The 21,724-nt window shown below is 47.0% G+C and overlaps 1 protein-coding gene across 12 annotated transcripts in view; it reads left to right on the forward strand.

Annotated features, from left to right (window-relative positions):
• CELF2 (CUGBP Elav-like family member 2) overlaps nucleotides 1-21,724 on the forward strand; it is a 525,599-nt gene that overhangs the window by 463,898 nt on the left and 39,977 nt on the right. For all 12 annotated transcript variants that reach the window (XM_082385485.1, XM_082385484.1, XM_082385487.1 and 9 more), the window contains 2 exons: nucleotides 1,804-1,867; nucleotides 13,357-13,491. In XM_082385485.1, coding sequence (XP_082241611.1) covers nucleotides 1,804-1,867; nucleotides 13,357-13,491 — 199 coding nt within the window. The remainder of the gene's footprint in view (nucleotides 1-1,803; nucleotides 1,868-13,356; nucleotides 13,492-21,724) is intronic.

The following is a 21,724-nucleotide window of genomic DNA, read 5'->3' on the forward strand; positions in this document are numbered from 1 at the left end:
CCAGAAATCAAACCAAGATAAGGGATTTCTCTCTGTCAGAACGGATAATTCCTAGCTTCTTCCTCTTCCTCATTCTGTGTGTCTGTGTGTATGTGTGTGTAATATCTAGGTAGTATACTACCCTGAGTCGAGAAGGATGAATGAAAGTTGCAGACATATGTCTGGGAACTGTTCATGTTTGTTTTTGTCTTTTTTTTAAATTTTATTTCTTTTTTGGTTGCATTGGGTCCTTGTTGCTGCGTGCGGGTTTTCTCTAGTTGCAGCGAGCAGGGGCTACTCTTCGTTGCGGTGCACGGGCTTCTCATTTGCAGTGGCTTCTCGTTGTGGAGCACAGGCTCTAGGTGCGTGGGTTTCAGTAGTTGCAGCACATGGGCTTCAGCAGTTGTGGCACGTGGGCTCAGTAGTTGTGGCCACGGGCTTAGTTGCTCTGCAGCATGTGGGATCTTCCTGGACCAGGGATCAAACCTGTGCCCCCTGCATTGGCAGGCGGATTCTTAACCATTGTGCCACCAGGGAAGGCCCACAGCTGTTCATGTTAATCCCCATAGGGATTACATTAATCATTGCAACTAAGACTTGAGTCAGCCACCAATATTCCACTCTACTTGGTGCTTTTAAGTCAATTGCTAGATGCCCATTTCTGAGTCACATCCAGTTGTAGAGTTTCCTTCTTCTTAAGCTGAGGAGACCTACCATTACCTGGAGGAGTGGCAGTGCTCTCCGTTAGGTTTTGCTGCACTCCAAACAAATTCTGAGAGCTTATTTTTTAAATAGTGAATTCATCTGGTTCCTCCTAAGCTCATACTACCATAGCAGTTTTTTAATAATAAATTTGGTGAATCTATGCTTTTAGCATCCATGGACTTTTGAGTATAGGAGATAACTCCACACTTGCCCCCAGATACAAACTGCAGCTGTATTGATCAACCAAAAGGAGAGTATCAATAAGCCTAGTCAAACACTTAGTATAGCGCCTAAGTTAACCTATAATTCAATTGATGTGGACGAATAAAGGAGCTCTTTCGAACAGTAACCACATGCCTTTACCTTGTGGTACCCACCGTTTCTATATGGGGGATTAAATGTATTTTTGGAAGCTCTAGGGACAAAATACAGAGACCTTTTCACAGCTGTCTTCATTTCTTTTTTAAAAGATTCTGATATATTTACAATGCATAGCATCAACATACATAGCACCAGATACTTCTGAGTTTTGACAAGTAGTATGTTGCTCTCTGCCAACGAAGACCATCTTAAAAGGGGTGACATTGTCTTGGTCATGAAGTCATGACAGTGACTATGGCTGCAGATACATACACTTACGTCTGTAGGTATTACAGTGATCTCTCTGTTAGCCCAAGAGTCAGTGAATCTATACCTCTCTAATGAAGGTTGTAGGACACTGAGCTGTGAAGGAAAGCGGAGGAGACCTAGGGATGGACCACGATTGACAGAGATGAGTTACGGGAACTACTAGGCTCCAGAGAGATAGCATTAGTCACGCCATGTTGGTTCCCATAGATTTAACACCTGGTTGTTAAAAAGAGTAAATTGATGAATTGTTTTAAGGCAGCTACGTTATTGAGTTTCCCCAGTGTCTGTGTTTCTTAATAGAGATTAGACATTAATATGGATTTATAGCCCCAACTCTCGGAACCTTCAGCCCATTAACAGGCAGCAGCAACCAACTATGTAAATGTAAAGGGAACTGGACGTGCCCTCAGTGGACTTGGGAAGTTCCCTTGACAGTACATTTCCAAGCTCCACTTCATTTTGACAGTACCTTTCTCTTTTCTTTTGCAGCTTCTGCAGCAGGCCACCTCCTCCAGCAACCTGGGTGCATTCAGTGGCATTCAGCAAATGGCTGGTAAGTCATGAAGCGAGCCTTGCCTTTTGACCGTGCTGTTGTCTGAATTTGGGATGGGTTCAGAAGCTGGGGAAAAGAAGAACAAAGAGTAACTACCCGTCCTAGTTGCTTTCTGGCTTAGGTGTTAAAATTAGAGTCAGCTGCTCAGAAGTTGATCTTCTAACTCTGGCATCTCCAACAGTTATAAAATGAGAAAATTTGGGGGGCTGAGAATTCCTGCACAGTACCCTCCAGAGTTGTGTTTATTTTTTTAAAAAAATGGGTTTGCTTCCTGGGGGATTTCCAACAAGATTCCTATATCCAGGGCAGCCACCATGATTGACATCCCACTAAAATTTTAATAATAGGCAGTCAATAAAAATGTTTTGACCTTCATAATGAAAGCCAGGCTTGCAGGCCTATCTCTGATACCGTTTGCAGTCCCTTGATAAACACAGACAATTAACAGGGTGCCTTTTTTTTTTTTTTTTTTTTTAACTTTAGAACCCCAGTAGACAGAATTGTGCATCCGAATCTTTTATGGGAAAGTAGAATCTTTGTTCTTGAGCAAAATCAAAGTGGGACTGGATTTGAAAGCCGGCTCATGAAGGATTTCTTTTTATTATGAGCTGTGTCAGTAGTAACTGAGGGGCAGTGATTAGTGAAAGGTCAGTCCTGCTGTGTCACCTTCCAGGCTCATATCCTAACCCACACCACGGGGCCAGGGAAGGCAGCCCGCACGATGAATCAGAACACAGGTGCCAGGAACCTGCCGCGAGGAGCAGTGAGGAAGCTTCTTCCTTGCTTGATTCCGAAAAGATAGGGGAGCGCAGGCAAGGAGAACAGATTTTTGGCGTATTAGAATCGAGCACAGTTTGTTTTCATCAAGGACACCCTGAGTCAATGAAATGGACCCAGGATGTGCAGAATAAAAGCCTGATTTCCTAATCTGTCACTATGAAAACTCCATTTTTCTCTTTTTTTTTTTTCCCCCGCCCACATGCATATCCTTGTGGGGTTTTTTTTCCTTGTTTCACTTTGAATGGATCTGGAGACACTTGGAATGAGCACACGTAGATTTCTGCTCCTGTATGTCCAGTTGTTGTCAGCCCAGCCTTTCGTGGTGGCCTCCAGGGTTAATGGTAACTTGTCTGATGGGACATACTCACCTACAGTAAAAACAGTGCTCAGTTACCCGTGGGGCTTTAAATCTGCTGGTACCCCCAGCTTGTTCTGTTGTAATAACACTTTAGGATTATTAGGGGGAAAAAAATACGTGTTAAAATAATAAGTAGTGAAATCATTCAGCAGAATGTTGACGAGTACGTTTGGGGAAGCTGGCCTTGGAGCTGAGCATTGCCTTGAACAGTTGATTTATTTTTAGTTCTGTGAAGGGGATTGGAGAGACAGAACTAAAATATTCAGAGAGTTTTCTACGTTTTAAAAAGAGAAAACCTTCCAGATTGCAAGCTCTGAAAGAAATGCTGAGATTTGTTGCATTTTCCACCAATGCAAGATTTGTTTTTCTTCTAATCAAAGGGACCCACCCAGATCCAGAATTAGAGTCTTTCCTTAGAGGAAGCCTCAAGCTCTCCCGTTCCCACAGTTGAATTATGCAAAGAGGGTCACTGGGTCCTGAGGCTATTGCCAGGCCTGTCTTCTCGGGTGGACAGAGCGCCTTGTCACTCTTCATTAGGCCACAGGCGCCCGTGGCTCGCCAGGTCAGGTCAGGATGGTAGCATCCGCATGCCGTGTGCTCGTTTAAAAACGGAGGGTATCTGGGAATCACCTTAGAAGGTGCTTGGGGCAGATGGCTAATTTAAAGGTGGTCTGTAAATGCGCTCGGCTTTCCAAAATACCCCTTTCTCGAACCTTCGGCATTAAATTCAGCACCGAGGCTGCCCAGGCTGTGCATGCGAGGGCCGAGTGGCCCATTTTCCACTGTCACCTTGAGTAGTGAGGACCAAGGACATGGATGTCAGGGTTCTGCCTGCTTGGCCATTTCTATAACAAGTACCCTTCATTCCTGTGGAAAATCAGATCTCATCATCCCAACTGATGGAAGCATCGTGGTTTGGGGTATTTTTTTCAACCAAGTGCTCTTGGCCCCCTGCTCTGTCATCTTCTCCCAAGAGTACGGCTTAACTTTTGTCACCTTCAGCCACCTAAACCAGTCTCAGAAAGTGGGTGGATCATAGAGGCCCCTTCTTGGAGGACGTTTCCCCAGCGCACCGACGTGTTGAGGGGGGGGCCCTCTTCCGCGTTCCCCTAAAAACCCTCTCTTCCTTCCCCTCCCCCCTCACCTCTGAATCACTGATGCTCCAAGAAGGCGTGGCCTCAGCCCTCACTCCTCTCAGTGGCACTTGTGACTGTTTTTGCGTGGACGAGTAAGTAAATTTATAATTCGGCAGGTGCAAATTTATGTGTTGGATACAGTCCCAATGAAGCTTAAGTGAAATACCTGGTTTTTTAATTAAGAAATTTGACTTTAGCCCGACGTCTAAGCCACAGACCATTCCATAACCTAACGACTGTATCTTCATGAATGAGTTGTCAAAGATTTGGGATCAGTGAGTTGGTACAACGTCATACGTGTTACACAGCGCGTGGTATTGACATACACGGTGGAAGCAACATGAAGGAGCCCGAGAGGTGGTTCATCCCAAAGCACCCCTGGGCTTACGATGCTTGTAACTTGAGTGAGATTGTGGCAGAGTGAGAGCGGGCACCTCCGCAATTCAGATGCCGCGTTCATGTCCTCCAGGGCCGGAGAATAAACGCCACGTGGAAAATTCGAGTACTGCAGCTGAGAGCACCATCACCAAAGAGTGAAACATCATTTCGGAAAACAATGATACCGTGTTGTGAACAGCTCTCAGAACAGAATGGTCTGTCCTTCAGGAAATTGAGGTGTCTCCCTAGAGTCTAAAATGTCTCATTTGAATGAGTAAACATTTTCTGTTTGAGAAGAAAATAAAAGCTGGAAAAAAACAGAAAAACGAAAAAAAAAAAATTAGGAGACAAGTTCCTAAGTACTTACATCAATAAAATTGAATAAGATATCAACTATACTTCTTTTTTCAAAAAAAAAAAACTTACCATTTTCCTTTCAAATTGAAAATAACTTCAGACGTGTTTTACGATTTTATAAAAGGGAACCTTTACTAAATCTGAAATTTAAAAAGCAGAAAATAGATTAGGATAAAATTTTTATAAGCTGACTGCTTTTATGTGCATCCTTCAGTCGATTGATTTTACTTTCCCTCTCATAACTTCTGATAAAAATGTGTCCATTTCTCACTCAACTGTGGTATTTGTTCCATGAATTTCTGAAATCTCAGAAACATGGGGTCTGTGTTCAGGCCAAGAGTCTGGATTTTTCCTGAAGAAGAAGGAATTAAGGGGAAAGTGGCTTTCCGGTTTTTCACTTCTTTATAACAACTATCATCTCAAAAAAGCATCGTGTTAGAAAAACAAGGGTAGTATTGCACAAGTTTGCTTTTCACAGAGCTTCTTGAAATAATCATGGGGTTTATCCTCACAGCACAGCCAAGGACAAAACTACTACTTGTTACTACGTAACAGTTGGGAACACCAAAGTACAAAAAGGTCAAATAAGTTCTGTGAGCCCAAGGACCAGGAAATGGTATTATATGGATTAGGATACAGAATTCCCAAATATCATAAAGCTTTATGAGATAGGGACCATTAGCATCCCATTTTACAGGTGGGGCAACTGAGGCAGAGAGAAGTTAATTAACAAACTTGCCCAGAGTCACTAAACTAATAAATGGCAGATCCACATTACAAACTGGCCTGATCCAAACCCCGAGCTCCCTTTGGCCCCCGAGATGGTCACACAGCGCTCCGCGTCTCCACAAATCCAGGTGTGTTCTGTCAACATGAGCCTCGGTGACTGGTCTGCACAAACGGTTGAAGAGGCCAAATAACAAACAACTCTGAGCCATCGACAAACAATGCAGGAGAACCGCAAAACTGCTCAAAAAGCAGCACTTCAGAGTCAGCCACAGGAAGACCTCCTCCTTTCAGTCTGGACAACATTCCAAATTTATTAAGAGGGGATTGTTTTTTGTTAGGGGAAATATTTTTCAAGGGTGAGGGGTTGTTTGTAAGAGATTACAGAGATTAAGAAGCGATGGCCAAAGAAGAGGATCTTGTGATAAACAAGGGAAAACTGCTTCCCTTGACTTACGATACTCAGGAAAGCTGGTAGTAATTCGCTTCCAGAATATCTGGCCTAAGTTTCCAAAGTCACAGTGAAATCGTAGAGGGCAAATATTTTCCCGAAACAACAACATAGCAACTACCATACCTGTTGGAGATCCCCTCCCAGCAAAGGCGGGCTTGGAATGTCTGTGACGAGCGGAGAAGAGGGAAGACTTCGGCAAAAACTGTGCATTGGAGGCTGAGACCCTCACGTCAGGGACACACTTGGGGGGTGTGCAAACTGGACCCACGAAGACCCTAAGTTCTTCCCACAGCCAAGCACCCTCCGCAACCCCCACTTCCTGCGAAAGTGCTAACAGGCCTTCTGAGAATGTTCCATTACCACCCATCTGTCACTTTTTAACAAACCTGATTGGCAAGCGCTTGTAACAACTGACATCTGTTCTCGCTTATTGAAATGCAGATTTATGGTAATTGCTCCGAACAATAAGACACAGAATTACCTAAGGTGAACATTAAATTAAATTTTCATGCTCTTCTCCTTATAAATAATTTTTTTTTTAATCTTAAGTTTCAAGTAGGCATAATGTGCATCTGTTTGGTACATAATTTCTTCGTTTGGAGAAGGGTTTTCTTTTCCCGAGTAATGAGTGAAAAGTTGAAGCCCTGTATGCCCCCAATTTTTTTTTTTTTTTTTAGCCCTCTTGATCTCGGCACACTGTCGGATTTCCTAAAACTTATTTAAATGTTTTGCATTTCTCGTCACCCAGATTGTTACCCCTGGTTTGACGGGTGCCCATCCGAGCAGCGTGCTTTGTGAGGTTAAATGGGGGTGGTTTTTCTTCTCAGAGAAGAGCTATTTGCCAAAGCAGACCAGCATCACACACCCACACAACCCCCACGCCTCCCGTCCGGTGCCCTTTCAGGATCCTCGTGTGGGAGGAGCCGCGATGAGATGGGCTGGGGGGTGGAAAACCAGAGGCGCTGTGAAAGGAACTGAGGAGGAGGACAGGACAGGCTGTGCTCACAACAGAAACAGACGGAGAAACAACCAGAAATGTGAATTCAAAGTCAGCAGAAGCAGACGCCCCCTTTTAGACAGCCTGGGGGGCCCAGGATGGGCCGGGCCCTGGTGGGTAACTCTGCCCATCCAGGGGCTGAGTCTGCAGCAGCTGGAGGTCTGGAGAGACGGTGCTGCTGGGAACCCGGAAAGTCTGGTGCAGATGAGGAGGTAGAGGATGAAGCTCGGGCTGTGTCCGCACAAAGCTTCCGAGCTGCTTTCCCAGCGTGGGACAGACGCCTTTCCCAGCAGCAGCGTGGCCCCCAAGCCCCTTCCCTAAACGGGAGGGGAGGCGAGGGGACATCGGGGGCGGGAAGAGCCAAAACACCCGTCACCGAGGACGTGCGCTGCTGTCGGTGAAGAGTCCAGAGATTCTGCCCCGCGAAAGCTGCCCAAGCTCTCACGGAACCCCAGACGTACCCCGTGATGTGCCGACGTTAGCAGTGCTCAGAAGGTCCGGGGTGGTGCAGGGGTGTCCCCCCTGGGAGGGTTTCTTTCTTGGGGGATGGACTAGAGAATGGGAGGCCTCAGGCCTCCACCTGGCCGGACAGAAGGACACCGTGCAGGGAACAGGTGCCTCTGGGGCCCCATGGCGCAGCGAGGCCCGCGGGCGGTGGGCAGGAGCACCTGCCGAGCCCCACGTGCGTGCTGCCCCCGGTTTCCTAGCTCCAGCCTTGGCACGGGGCCTGCCCTGCTGCCAGCCACCAGCTCACATGTTCTTGCAGAATCTCTGGTTGGTCTTGTTTTCTTTCCTTGGCTTGACTGTGTATACATCTTGGTCCTGAGAGGGAGAAAGAGCCATCTTCTTTCATCCTTTTTCTGCATTCTCTGCGCCATCACTCCCGAGCTCTGATCTCTTCTCGATTCCTCTTGTCGCCACCACCAACCCCAGGCCTCTCGTTCGATGGTTTTCTACCAGGACTCACATCCATCACTTTTAGGCTATCTAGAGGCATTGGAAGTCCTCCAGCTTCTTAGGACCTGCTACCAAAAAAGTGCATGCATCATACACATGCTTTTTCATAAAACTTCAGGGAGCTCAGAGACCCCCCCCCCCCATATCTCATCAGGGGAGCTCCAGTGAGGAGCCCCTGAGTTAAGTGACAAGCAGGAGGGAAGCCGCCACGTGACCCGCTCAGGGTTCAGAAGAGGGTGCGGCCCACCGTTCCCCGAGGATGCGTGGGCTGAGGTCTGTAATGTCTGGATTCTGAGCATGGAGGGGAGAGGAAATGAGAGTAGGAAACTGAAGGGTTGATTGAGTTCGAGACAAGATCTAGTGCCTGGTTAGCTGGTTTCTTAGCTGCTGACGCAGATCACAGGTTCATTTCCAGGCCCTCTGGGGCTCAGGTGCCCGGAAGCCAAGCAGGGGCACCATTGTACACACGTCCTTGGACCCTGGGCTCCTGCTAACCAGGACCCACGCACACGCATGCCGGGCGGCGTCCCTCACCCACAGCTGTTCTCTGCTGAGATTCCATCAGGAGGAGCAGGGCCATGATGGGCAAGTGTTCGGAGCCAGTGGACATTTACATCTGATGTCCCGGCCCCTTTCCTGTGAAGCCCTGTGTTCGTCACCCCTTCCCTCCTCTCACTGCCTCCCCACCCACCCCCCCCACTTCCCAGGTGGGAACCAGGAGGGACAGAGGCACAGGCGTGGGGAGGCTCGGGGGGCAGGGAGGGACCGAGAACCAGCCTCCTGTCCCCAGGGCTCTGACCCCCCACGTTCTCTGTGGCACGTAGGACAGCAAGAGTGCCAACATCACGTGGGTTTGTTACAGATACTAACTGAGCGTGATTAGTGTGTCCGGCACATGCTTTGTCTTTGGTACCATTATCCTCATTACTGGGGGGTAATACTGTTGTGATTATTATCCAGCTGATAAGAGTCCGCTCTGCCCTGGGAGTTATTCTTTAGCTTCAAGTGTACGAAGCATTTACTCTCTTTACTCTCGAGGTCCGTTCAGTTTTACACCTACTTCACAGCCAAGAAATGCAAGAGGCAGACAGTTCATGTGCTCAAGGCCAGGGAGGCTGGCAGAGGGGAGGCCGAGCCCGATTGGAGCCCAGATGTCCTGGAGGCGGAGCCCGTGCTGCCTCCAGTGAACGGGGGTCCTTGTCACTGTTGTCACCAGCAGGGAGAGCTGTGCCTTCCAGGCCCGAGGAACACAGGACAGGTTGAAGGGAGGAATGTCGGGGTCAGGGCTGGGAACAGGACTGCACCCAGAAAAGTGAGGAGGAGAGGAGGGGGGCCTCCCCGAGCCAGCAAGGAGGACCACGAAGGGACAGGCTAGGAGGACGGCCCGGCCTCCTCGGCTCCGCGCCGCCCGGCACTTCCCTGTCCTCTTCTCATCCCTGTCAAACCAAAGATGCCAGAGGGAGGGGATGTGGGAACGTATGTATATGTACAGCTGATTCACTTGGTTATAAAGCAGAAACTAACACACCACTGCACAGCAATTATACTCCAATAAAGATGCTAAGAAAAAAAAAACAAACACCAAAGACACATGAGAATGGGCTTCTGGATCCAGGCCTGTTTCCAGAAACGGACCGGATTCCCCCCAGGCCCTGGCTCCCCTCCGCGCTGATCTCCAGCGGCCGCCCCGGGGCGGGGAATGTCGTTTTCCCCACTCAGTTCTGGGGGCGGGGCCCCGGGTCTGGCCTGGCGTGGCCACGTGGTAACTGTCGGCTGGCCGGGTGGCGCCTGCGGGCCCTCCTGCTGCTGCTTCTCTCCATCTAACACACCCCCCCCCTCCCGCGCCCCCCATTCCTTCAGATGCTGGGGTCACCACGGCCTCTCCTTCCCAGCTTCATCTCTGCTTCCTTTGGTCTGTATTCTCCCCCTCAGTGCAGTGCGGTGGTTGGACAGAGTTGGCCCTGCCCAGTGTGGCGCCCCAGAGCCTGGCCTTGGCAGTGGAGGCGGGGAGGGGCTGAGCGGGGCAGCGCCTCAGGTGAGGGGTGGAAGGGGACACACAGGGAGAGGACGGTGGGACAGAGAGCCCGAGCGTGGTCGGCGGGACTCCGGGACAGCGCTGAGTGTCGGTGGATGAGATGAGGAAAGCTCACGGTCCTAATAAATATTTGTAGAATGAATTGATTAACGTTTGAGGGAAACAGTCAACATTTGAAGCTGTTGTAGATACTAAAGAACTAAGAACAGAGAAAAACCTCGTTTGGGTCTGTAGACAGCGCTCTTTATAGCAGCGGGGGAACATTTCATGCTGTTTGTTGCCCTGTTCATTCATCTTCCATGATCCACCCATCACCTACTATGAGTGAATGTAGCCGTGTGTGTGTGTGTGTGTGTGTGTGTGTGTGTGTGAGTGAATGTAGCCGTGTGTGTGTGTGTGTGTGTGAGTGAATGTAGCCGTGTGTGTGTGTGTGTGTGAGTGAGTGAATGTAGCCGTGTGTGTGTGTGTGTGAGTGAGTGAATGTAGCCGTGTGTGTGTGAGTGAGTGAATGTAGCCGTGTGTGTGTGTGTGTGTGTGTGTGTGTGAGTGAATGTAGCCGTGTGTGTGTGTGTGTGTGTGAGTGAATGTAGCCGTGTGTGTGTGTGTGTGAGTGAGTGAATGTAGCCGTGTGTGTGTGTGTGTGTGCGAGTGAATGTAGCCGTGTGTGTGTGTGTGTGAGTGAATGTAGCCGTGTGTGTGTGTGAGTGAGTGAATGTAGCCATGTGTGTGTGTGTGAGTGAGTGAACGTAGCCGTGTGTGTGTGTGTGTGAGAGAGTGAATGTAGCCGTGTGTGTGTGTGTGCATGTGAGTGAATGTAGCTGTGTGTGTGTGTGAGTGAATGTAGCCGTGTGTGTGTGTGTGTGCATGTGAGTGAATGTAGCCGTGTGTGTGTGTGTGTGTGTGCATGTGAGTGAATGTAGCCGTGTGTGTGTGTGTGTGTGTGCGCGTGTGTGTGTGTGTCTGGACTTGAAAGCGAATAAGGCATCTTGGTCCTCAGGGAACTTAGCATCTAGTCGTGAAGGTCAGCAATCCGTGCAAACGATGTGAAAGCAGGAGGGGGTGACCGCAGCAAGGGTTCGGAACAGCGATGGGGGAGTTCACAGATGACACGCAGGAAGTGCACGTGAGACACAGACTGTCAGTCACCCTCCCAGGGCTCGTGCCTCAGCCTCGGGAGGGTCTGTGAGGCTCTGACCCCGGTGAGCCGGCTGAGCCCCTTCCCGCCCCAGAATCGGGCCGTGGCTCCGCCAGGCAGGTCAGAGCAGGTGCCCTGGGGGACCCTCCGGCCCAGGCCCAGGAGGGTGCTCGGCTGATCGTTAACGTTGCCAGACGCGCAGACGTCAACGTCGGTGCTGAACCCTCCTCTCGTCTGCACGGCCGTCTGTTGGTGGCGGTGTCTGGTCGGCTGCGTCACGTCCTTAGCACGTTCGAGGGGCCGTGGCAGCCTGGCAGGTCCGTGCTGGTGCACCTCACACACACACACACACACCCCCAGCAGCATCGCCCCAAGCACGGCCCCTGCTCACGCCAGCATGAGTGCGTCAGGGGCTTGCAGGAGCCGCCCCCTGGGTAGGGGCGGGAGGGGGAGTGTCCGATGGGGTCTGCACTCAAGCCCTGTTCCCCCAGCTCCGTTTTCCTCAAGCAAACCGGAAAAATAGGCCCTGGGCTGTTTCCACTCCCAGGGTCTCATCAGAACCACCGTGTCTGACCCCTGATCTGAGGGGAGGAGAGAGCTTTGTTCCCAGTGTCCCCTGCTCGGTGGAGCGGGGTCACGTCCACAGGATGCCCCCAGTGCTTTGTCCTGCTTCTCAGCATCTCCAGGAGCTCCGTGGGTTTGAGAAACAGGTGCTGGCTTTTACCCTAAGCCGCAGGACTGGGTGCCTCCTGGAAGAAGGTAGAGTATCATTTTGAGCAAAATGAGAACCCATTTTGCAGCATGGACTTGGGGAACTCTTTTCTGAGTAGAAATAAGTCCTGACTGAAGCAGCCGGGAGGGAGGAGCAGGGTAAGTGAGCCTGGCAGCCGGGCTCCGAGCCAGGCTGAGACAGGGCTCCACATGGTGGCCGGGGGCTTCGCAGGTGTGTTGCTAGAACGTTCTCTTGCCCCTCCATCCACCCCCCCATCCCCACCCAGCACTGTTGTCAGACCACTGTCTCCGGTTATAAAGCAGGTTATATTTGCTCAGTAGCCATGTATTGAGTACCCGGATTTGAGACATAAGAAGAAGGTAAAATTAAGCTGATGACTTAACTCCAATATCTTTCTGTATAAAATTCCTCTGTTTGAGGAGAGGACCATTGTTTCCTGCTTCTTGAATGTACGTGGGGGTAAAGTGAATCACGGAAAAAGACTTTGTGCAGAGAACCTTTGGATTGAGAAGCAGAAGGAGGAGGAGAAAAGAGACTAAAAGTGTACACAGCACAGACTCCAGACCCGAGCCCCCCAGGGCCTGGCCAGCACCCCCATGACGGATCAGCCCCAGACCTCTCAGCAGAGTTTCCTTTCTCTCTGCTATTCATTTCTTAATTTTCATTAGTCCTCGATTCATTCTAGCTAAAAAGTAGTTCCTCTTTCAGATACAAATACGTTTAAAATGCAAACACAAATATTTTACAAATAAAAATATTATGGCATTGCCACTTCTTTTCATTCTTTTATTCAGCAAATATTATTTGAGTTCCTGCCATGGACGCGATTTCAAGTTCACATTCAAAATAAACCTGGAGAGAGAAGTTCAGGGTCAATGATAATAGTAACAGCAACAGTAGTTGCTGACATTTATTGGGGGCTTACATCGTGCCAGTTACTATGCTGGGTAATTTTCATTCATCGAGTTATTTAATCTGCACAACCACCATGTGAGGGAAGGTACAGTAACTGTTACCACTGACTCAGGAAGCAAGAAACAGAGAGGTTAAGAAATTTGTGCAGAGTCACACAGCTGATAGAGCCAGGAAGCTGAATCAGTGCAGCTTCAGAGCAATAAAACATCATTTCTTCTGTAATACCTCGTACGTGCACCTGTCGAGTTTAGGGATGGAGAGTTTCCCCTGAAACTCCAGCTGTCCAAGCCCAGATCTCACAGTTTCTTGACAGCCACGAGGTGGAAGGCCCTGCGCAGCCTGGGAGGAGGCGTTTGGGAAGAGGGTGCTGGGTTGGCACAGGCTGCGTGGTGACACACGAGTCCCCAGGGCAGCTGGGGTGAGTGTGCCATCCCGGAGCTCTCTGCCCATGTCCCCTGCCCTCTCTTTCTGGAAACGGGCGAAGTGGGCCTATTGCTGACGTTGCCTCTCTCTTCCCCACCCCCGCAGGCATGAATGCTTTACAGTTACAGAACCTGGCAACGCTGGCGGCGGCTGCAGCCGCAGCCCAGACCTCAGCCACTACCACCAATGCAAATCCTCTCTCCACCACGAGCAGCGCCCTGGGAGCCCTCACCAGTCCCGGTAAGGGGTCATCCTGCCTCTGGGAGACAGGATGCGGGGGTCAATGCCAAGTGCAGGGTGGACGCGTCCAGACGGAGCCGGGCACCAGGCTTAATTACCTGTTTAATTTCCTTTTTTGTTTGCCTGTTTTTAATTTATTTTTTTGTTGTTGAAGTATAGTTAATTTACAGTGTTAATTTCTGCTGCACAGCAAAATGACTCAGTTATACACATGTATACATTCTTTTTTATATTCTTTTCCATTATGGTTTATCCCAGGCTATTGAATGTAGTTCCCTGTGCTGTACAGTAGGACCTTGTTGTTTATCCATTCTGTATATAATAGTTTGCACCTGCTAATCCCAAACTCCCAATCCATTCCTCCCCAGCTCCCCCGTTGGCAACCACAAGTCTGTTCTCTATGTCTGTGAGTCTGTTTCACAGATAGGTTCATTTGTGTCATATTTTAGATTCTACATATATAGGTGATATCATGTGGTATTTGTCTTTCTCTCTCTGACTTACTTCACTTAGCATGATCATCTCTAGGTCCGTCCATGTTGCTGCAAATGGCATTATTTTGTTCTTTTTTATGGCTGAGTAATGTTCACCACCTCTTCTTTATCCCTTCCTCTGTCGATGGGCATTTAGGTTGTTGCCATGTCTTGGCTATTGTAAATAGTGCTGCTGTGAACATAGGGGTGCGTATATCTTTTAAAGAAACAAAAGTTTGAGCGTGTGTGTTTTTATCCTCCAAGGATAAAATGAGAAAAAAAGTTTTGCGAGGGAGTCCACCCTGGTATTGATTCTCGCACATTCATTTTGTTTGAAAAATGTGCTGTCGCTTCAGTCCTCGCGAGGTTTCCCCATGATGAGGAGCTCAGTCTCTCAGGAATGCTCTTTTCTCCTGTTTTTTTTGGTTGTGTTTTTGGTTTTGGTTTAGCAATCTAAGAATTCTCTGTTAAATCTCAAAATCCGGAATCATCTTCGTCATGATACTTCACACCAGCTCCATCCTTTACCTTTGATTTTCAACACCGTGGCCTAGAGGGGACCATCTTTGTTGTTCCTTTGTGGTCCCATTCTGGGCCGTGTCATTTAAAGTGTTTTTTTTTTCTTTTCCCCCCCCCTTAGAAATTCTGTTGCCTTATTCAAAGGCAGATGCCGTTTTCTTTTGCATAGGAGCCAGACCTAATGTGGTTGCTTAGACACCGGGATTTGTTTTTTAAGAAGCGTTTTGCTGGCTTGCCTTCCTCTCTGTGTTTTCTGGGCCTTGATGGATGATCTCACCTTCTCCTCTGGTACGTGGAGGAGTTGGCCTGAACAACTTCCAAGCCCCCTTCTAACTGGAATCCCCAGGGCCCTCTGTCGGCTGCTCCCAAAAGATGAGCTAACTGTCCAACACACTTTTATGTCGTGGTGTGGACATTTCTTTCAGAAAAATGGAGAAGGAAAGCTACAGCACCTGGCAGACCAGCTTTGTTAAGGCTTCCAACTTCAGGGAGCAGTGAAGCTGCCACAGCCCTTGATTTGTTTACAAAACATTGTGTTTCTAACACATTTTCTTCTGAGTACAGTTTTGAGGGAGAAACCTAAGAGATGTTTAGGAGAGGCTGGAAGTTGTATCCTCCACCTCATCTCAAAGCAACAGCACATGGGACGTTGCCTTCATTCTTGAAATGTCTTCAAAAACGTACCATGACTACATGTGGGCCTCATTTCATGCAACAGATAATATTCCTGAGACATCAGCTGTGTCGTTTTTTTCAAGAGATTAAGTTATAACTCTAATGCAAAACATAAACTGGTTATTTAAATCCTTTTTAAGACATACACATTTTTGACATGGTATATTCCCGCTTATGAAAATAATAGTGATTTTTTTCCTTAAAAACAAATTAAATATTTGACCTCGCTAATGTATCTGTTTTAGAAATCAGCTTGAAAAGTGTTTTTTAAGTGAGAATTATCGTCTCCCTGTGAGGACTATGAAAAGATTACATTAAACCAGCACAGACTCCGTACACCTGAAACTAACACAACATTGTAAATCAACTCCAATAAAAATTGAAAAACATCACAGAGCATTGTACATGGATTTTATACATTTATACATGGATCTTTAGTCAGCAGCTGGTATTTTTAACTATATTTTGTTTGGAGTGAAACAACTAAACATCCCTCAAAATCTGAATGCTTTTTTAATTGTTCATATGAAAAGGAAGAAGATAGGCTTTTTTTTTTTTTTAAAGAGAAAGCAATATTAACTTTATTTTGGCAAAAGTAAATGACTGTAATGTTTCCAACCTTGGCTTTCAGCCTTGACTCCCTTGTATTTAGAGTAACCAGCAGAAACTCACCACATAGTTGGTAACAAGGTGGAGAAAAAAGAAAACTCTTTTTTCTATGAAGACTCTTTTCCTTATATGGGAAGGAGCCAGAGTCCACCGTTTGGCCCGTCAGCCCTTAAAGAGTTTACTATTGTAGTTACACTGAAATTATTCTGCTGTTCCAGAAGTGACCATTCTCGTGATGGACATTTTGGTTAAGGGTATGTGGCCTGTTGTTTGCTTGGCAAGGTTCATTCGACTTTACGAAAATATATTATTCCGTTGTGATGTCTGGGCAGGAATGTGCCCAGGACATTCCAGAGAATCAGAATTGATACTCGAACGTTTTGTTCTCCGTTAAGAAGGCTCGTCGGTTTAAGAAGCCAAGTGCAAAAGTGTCTGTCAGCTGATCAGTGTCGATACTGTAATTGACGGCTAGTGCTTTTGAGCGTCTGTATAGCCTTAGGCGCTGGCCTGGGTGCTGGGGACACAGCAGTGAATGAATATATGCACTCCCCGCCCCCGGGAGTCTCCCCGGCTGTTAGGGGAGCTCGGACAATGAGAAGTCGTGTGTGCCACTTGTGTGCCAGGCAAGCGCTGTGAACAGAGAGACCGGGCAGGATAAGATGGAGAGAGTGGAAGGGGTTGAAGAAGGCTTTCCCCCTCTGGAAAGGTGGCGTTTGAGCAGAAACCTGAGGAAAGTGAAGGAAGCACGTGGATAGTCCAGAGAAAGGGTGTCCAGGCAGAGGACAGAGCAAGTACAGGCTGTGGGGCAGGAGGAGGCCTGGCACGATCACAGGCTCACGTGGAAGGCGTGGTGCTGAGCAGGGGCGGAGGGAGAGGTGAGAGGTGAAGGGTGAGGGGTAAGAGAGAAGGTCCGTGTACATGGATCCGTTCCATCCAGTATGGTCAGGAGCACAAATACATAGTGACCTTCTTAAAATGCAGGGCACTCAAAACAGCCTAAGAAGATAGCCAGAATATTTAAGGAACTTGAAACATATTTGACCATTTTCAGCTTTTTCCTGAGACCTGAATGAAAGGGAAAATGTGTCCTGAGATGCATTTTCTTTCTTCCCACCTCAGCCAAGCGTCCTTCCCTCTGCTCTTAACGTGGTGTCTGGCCCTTCTGGAAATTCTGCCAACGGAGGTGTCAGGGAGAGTGGTTTTTCTCTTCTCTGTTGAGGAATGCTTTGCATAAGAGCTGAAAGTATTTGATTAGAATCCTGAAGTGTAGCAGCAGAAACGATTTAAATCTACGTTTCAATTATTTTTCTTAAGTGTAACTAAAAAAAATCTGGCGTTTAAGTGCAAGTAAATTATTTGTCTAATTTCCATCAGGGACTCTTTCAAAGTCACAGGAAAGGTGGTTAGTAAGAATTCATGACTCTCCACTTCATCAGAGCAATTTCCCAGGAAATAAAAGGGATGGAAAGCTGGTCCCAAGGCCAATGTGATTTTTTATTTTTTAAATAATGAAAAACAGGGCTTCCAGTTGAACCGTGAACCAGTCCATTCAAACTGTAAAGTGAATCAAAGCTTCAGCCCACCCTCCTGCACAGGCCTTGTTTTTACCCTGTTTTTAAAGATGTCTCTTACGCTTCAGGCAAATCCGTCTAGAAAGTAAAGGGACAACTCAGTCCTCAAAACTATTTATTTTTTTAATAATTGTAAATTTATCATTTCAATTTTGCACACCCAGGAACAAGCTCCCTACAGCATTATTATAAATGATTTTAAACAGTCTATGCTTTAAGACATAAAAGATTAAGCATTAATTTAAAAAAAAAAAAAATCCCCTTCGGCAATAAATAGGTTTCTTTGTCTCCTGGCCTTGAAATAAACATTAAAATCGTCTCAATTGCCCATGGTTAGAATAAGTGTTTCTTGCAATTATCAGATGGTAGGGAATAAAGTTAGAAATTAAATCATGAAAAAATAAAAACCAGGTAAATGCATATTATGCCTTTAATGAGTTTCTCTGAGGTCTTTTGAAGCCTAATTTAATCGTATTTCTTGTCTTTTATTTTGATATGATAATTTTTCCTTTGTTTACTTCTAATCTCCTATTTAGTTAATTAATTCTTGGATCATTTCTCCTTACCCAATTTTCAACCTGTTTTTGAGGCATGAGTCTCGATATTGGTATAAAGAGGCAAATTGTCTGTGAGGCATGTGGCTAGGTCTTAAAGAAAGATAATAATATCTGTCTTCTCCCCAGCTTGTAGATTTGTTGCCTTTGCCTGGTAATTCTGAGAACTTGGGCAGGAGGGTTATCATTACCACACGCGAACATTTCTCTGGCATTTTCTGTCTGAAACATGATGTTGCATTCATGTACCACATTATTCCACTGACCTTCTTCTATTTTCTTTTTTTTTTTATAAAAGGATGTTTTAAAATTCTCCAAATGCTTCTGTAAGTGCACTCAGTCAAGTGAACACTTCAGGATAATAATTTCTGTCGGCAGTGGAAGGCATTTTAAAATGGTAGGGAGCATTTTTCCGTTCCTACCATTGGCTTATCGCATAGTTTTCACTCTGAAGTCTAGGCAGTATTTTTTCCCATCTTCAAGACGCGGCCCGCCTCCTTGCAGGCTGTGAAGCTTCCTTGTGGACTCTTTGAGGGGAACAGAGACCGGGGGTGTTTCCATGGGATTCAGACCTTTCCCGGGCTCCTCACATTAAGGAGGGCCAGCAAGTGGTCCCCTCCAGTGTCACCCACCGCTGTCACCAGGCTGGCTGAGTGGTGGGGACCCGGACGTTATCCCCCGAGTCATCCCAGAGCCCTTCAGTGTTACAAGAGGCTTTTGTCCCCCCGCTAAGTGTCTCTGCACGCGTGTCACACGAGAACTCGCATCGTGGGAAGAGATGGATTCACAGGCAGACTTAGCCCACATTCTGGAGTTTTCTGCTTGGCAGGGCAAGTCCATGAAAATGAGCTGGGCCTGCACTGCCCCGTCCAAGCCGTCACACGCGGGGGCAGTAGTTACAGGGTGGAGTCTGATGGGGCCCGGAGAGAGGCACAGACAGACAGAGGGCACTGGGAGAGGCCATCTCCCCAGGCTGCCGGGTGATGCCACGACCTCGGGGAGTCTGAAGCCAACCTTCTTCCAGAAACCTGTTCCCGCCGCCTCCCATCCCCGTGAGACACCCTCCCCCTCTCACTGACCCAGGCTCAGCCGGTGAAGTGACCTTTGCAGCCAGCCTCTGGTTCACTGTCATCTCATCAGTCACCGTGTCCAGTCGGTTCGCTCTCTGAAACGTCTTTTTTCCCCTCCCACTGACCTGACGCCCCCTGGGTGAAGCTCCCTTTGTCCCATCAGCGCCGCCACCAGCTCCATCTTGCACACTGTTAACAAAGCCAACAGCTCGGTTCAGACACTTTCCACGCAGTTCACTGTAGTTTCAACTAGAGCAGGACAAACTCTTTAGCATGGCCTTCAGGGAGCTCCCAGACCTGCCTCCATCCTTTCTCCCCAGAACTGCCGCGGCCCCCCAGCCCCCAGCAGCCTACCCTCCAGCAAAATCGGGATTCTGCCTCCTCCCAAACACACTGTCGGCCTTCTTGCCTTTGTTAAACCTACTGGCTGCTCTGCCTTGAATATCTTCTCTCCCATTTCCTCCTGTGAAAACCTCCTACATCACTCCTTTATTACAGTGTCAATGGTTGGGAAGATTCATGAGTAGGTATAAAATTGGTGTTTTTAATGCACATTATGAAAAGTATAGTTTGTACTGCTTTCCATAGATTAAGCAGCAGTAAAAAAAAAAATGTTTTCTAGTAATTAATAAAACTTGCTTTTAGTAGTCTCATACTTATCTCTTAAGAATCAGTGCAAATGTCATCTCCACCATGAAGCCTTCTGGAAACAATTAATTGCTTCCACAATGTATTTCTAATATAAATACGTACCTCATTCTAAACCTGGGTCACACGCAGGCTCCTTGGTAAGGAGCTGTATTAGAAGCTCCCTGAGGGCGGATTGGAGGGAAAGAGGAACCGCTGAGCAGGGAAGCAATGGTCCATCAATGCCTCACGTCTGCCCTCCTGTACTGTCAAAATACGTTCTTCTTACTTCTTCTAAAACACTTATTTCCTTTGCGGGCTGGTTGTCTGGGCACTTGTCTCTCACCTTCTAGATAGTAAGTCCTGCAAAGTAGGAACAGTTTCTTTACTCGTAACCCCTCTTGCATTTGGAACAGTATGTTGTGCACAGTGTCATGCATACTTGAAGTGTTACTTCAGTTGAACAGCAAGTAGAAGTGCTGGAAGAGAAAGGTTTGAAAGCCGCGTGTTCCGTCTAGCTCAGCACACGTGTCCCTAAGAAGGACCCTGAGTCTGTCGTGGTGAAGTGTGGCAGGGTCCGTGCCCCCGCCTTACCACCAAGACTTGACTCTTGAGTAAATCCCAACATAGCCGCACCTGCCAGGTGGATGTTCAGGTCTGACAGGTTTCTGAAGAATGAATCAATACTAATGCACATTAGAACAAGGTCATAGAAAGCAGGGATTTTATTCCAATAATTTTACGAAGATTGGCTTTCAAAACATTCTGATGTCGTGATGTAGAATAAGTAAGAGTCTCCGGTCAGATAAAGGGATTTCATTTGAAAAGAACCATCTACTCTGATGTGGGCTTTTGAAAGACCATCCTCAGACGCGCTCTTAATTCCGTGTGCTTCGCTAAGCGCCCTCAGGTGGGCCTCCACAGGGTCCGTGAAGCAGGGTTCCATTTAACTTCGGGGGTATTTTTTTCCCATGCTGCTCTTCAGCATGTTATTAATTCAGGGATCCATTATTCATTTGAAAATCACCTGGGTCTCTTACCTACCCACATTTCCCCTTAGGCCTATCTTTTCTCATTGCTTATTATCAAGCAAGTGAATCTCAAGCAGTCAAGTTTTCCCCTTCGTTAGCTATACTTTAAAGTGTCGTAATCAAGCAGAAACAAGTTGGTCTTTAAGATCAGCTATTTACTTGTGGGGTTGAATCCGTCAAACAGCCTTACATCCTCATTGCTGCAGAAAGAGAATGGACATTCCATTTTTTGCTTGTTTTTTGTAGGTTTCACCCTTTTGTACTTTTTTTTTCTAGGTTTCCACATGTTAACTTGTTCTTGACATTATGGGGCTCGCTTTATTTTCATCATTGCTAATGGGATTGAACATTATGTAAAATGTTCCATAAATACAGTGTCACTAGAGTGACTATAATTTCCTGATATATTTTTTTCATTCAGTCAAGAAATATGTATTCAGCATCTGCTATGTACCTGGAACGATTCCAGGCATTTGAAACACATCAGTGGACAAAGCTGACCAAACCCCTGCCCTCACGTCATTTATATTTTAGCATTAGCTTTTTAAAAGACATATTGACTAAATTCCCACTGTGGTAAAAGGATTTGGTTATCAGTCTTTAAATATAAACTATAGCTTCTATACCCTTTAAAAAAAAAACTTTTCATGACCAACTTTTTTGTATACCTTATGCTAAAATTTTGTGAATTAGACCAAGGTGGGGAAAGGAGAGATCTTTCTCTACTTTCTCCCTCTTCTGTAAACTGTACCATTTTTCTATACACTTAATGCAACAAAGAGCTCTGAGAATAGTATTCACCATTAGATTAGATTTGGTAAGTGGCAAAACCAGAAAAAAGAGAAAAGTGTCCTTGGCACTTCTGCTCCGTGGCTTCTCAACAGAGGCATTTCATGAAAAGCAAATATTTCAAAAGTCCTTAGGCATTTAAAACATAATCATTGGGAGTGGTCCATCTTTCCAGTAAATGCTTCTTTATTTGGCATTGATCATTGTGCTTCTAGGGTTTAAAAACAAAAAAGCATGCAAAACCTCCCAACTGGAGTTTTGACGGCCCCTGCATGTGCTGGGCGTTTTGTTGTGGAATTACCTCTAAATTTCCCT

This window comes from Balaenoptera borealis, assembly GCF_965194805.1.
Source record: "Balaenoptera borealis genome assembly, chromosome: 3".
Classification (NCBI taxonomy): Eukaryota; Metazoa; Chordata; class Mammalia; order Artiodactyla; family Balaenopteridae; genus Balaenoptera; species Balaenoptera borealis.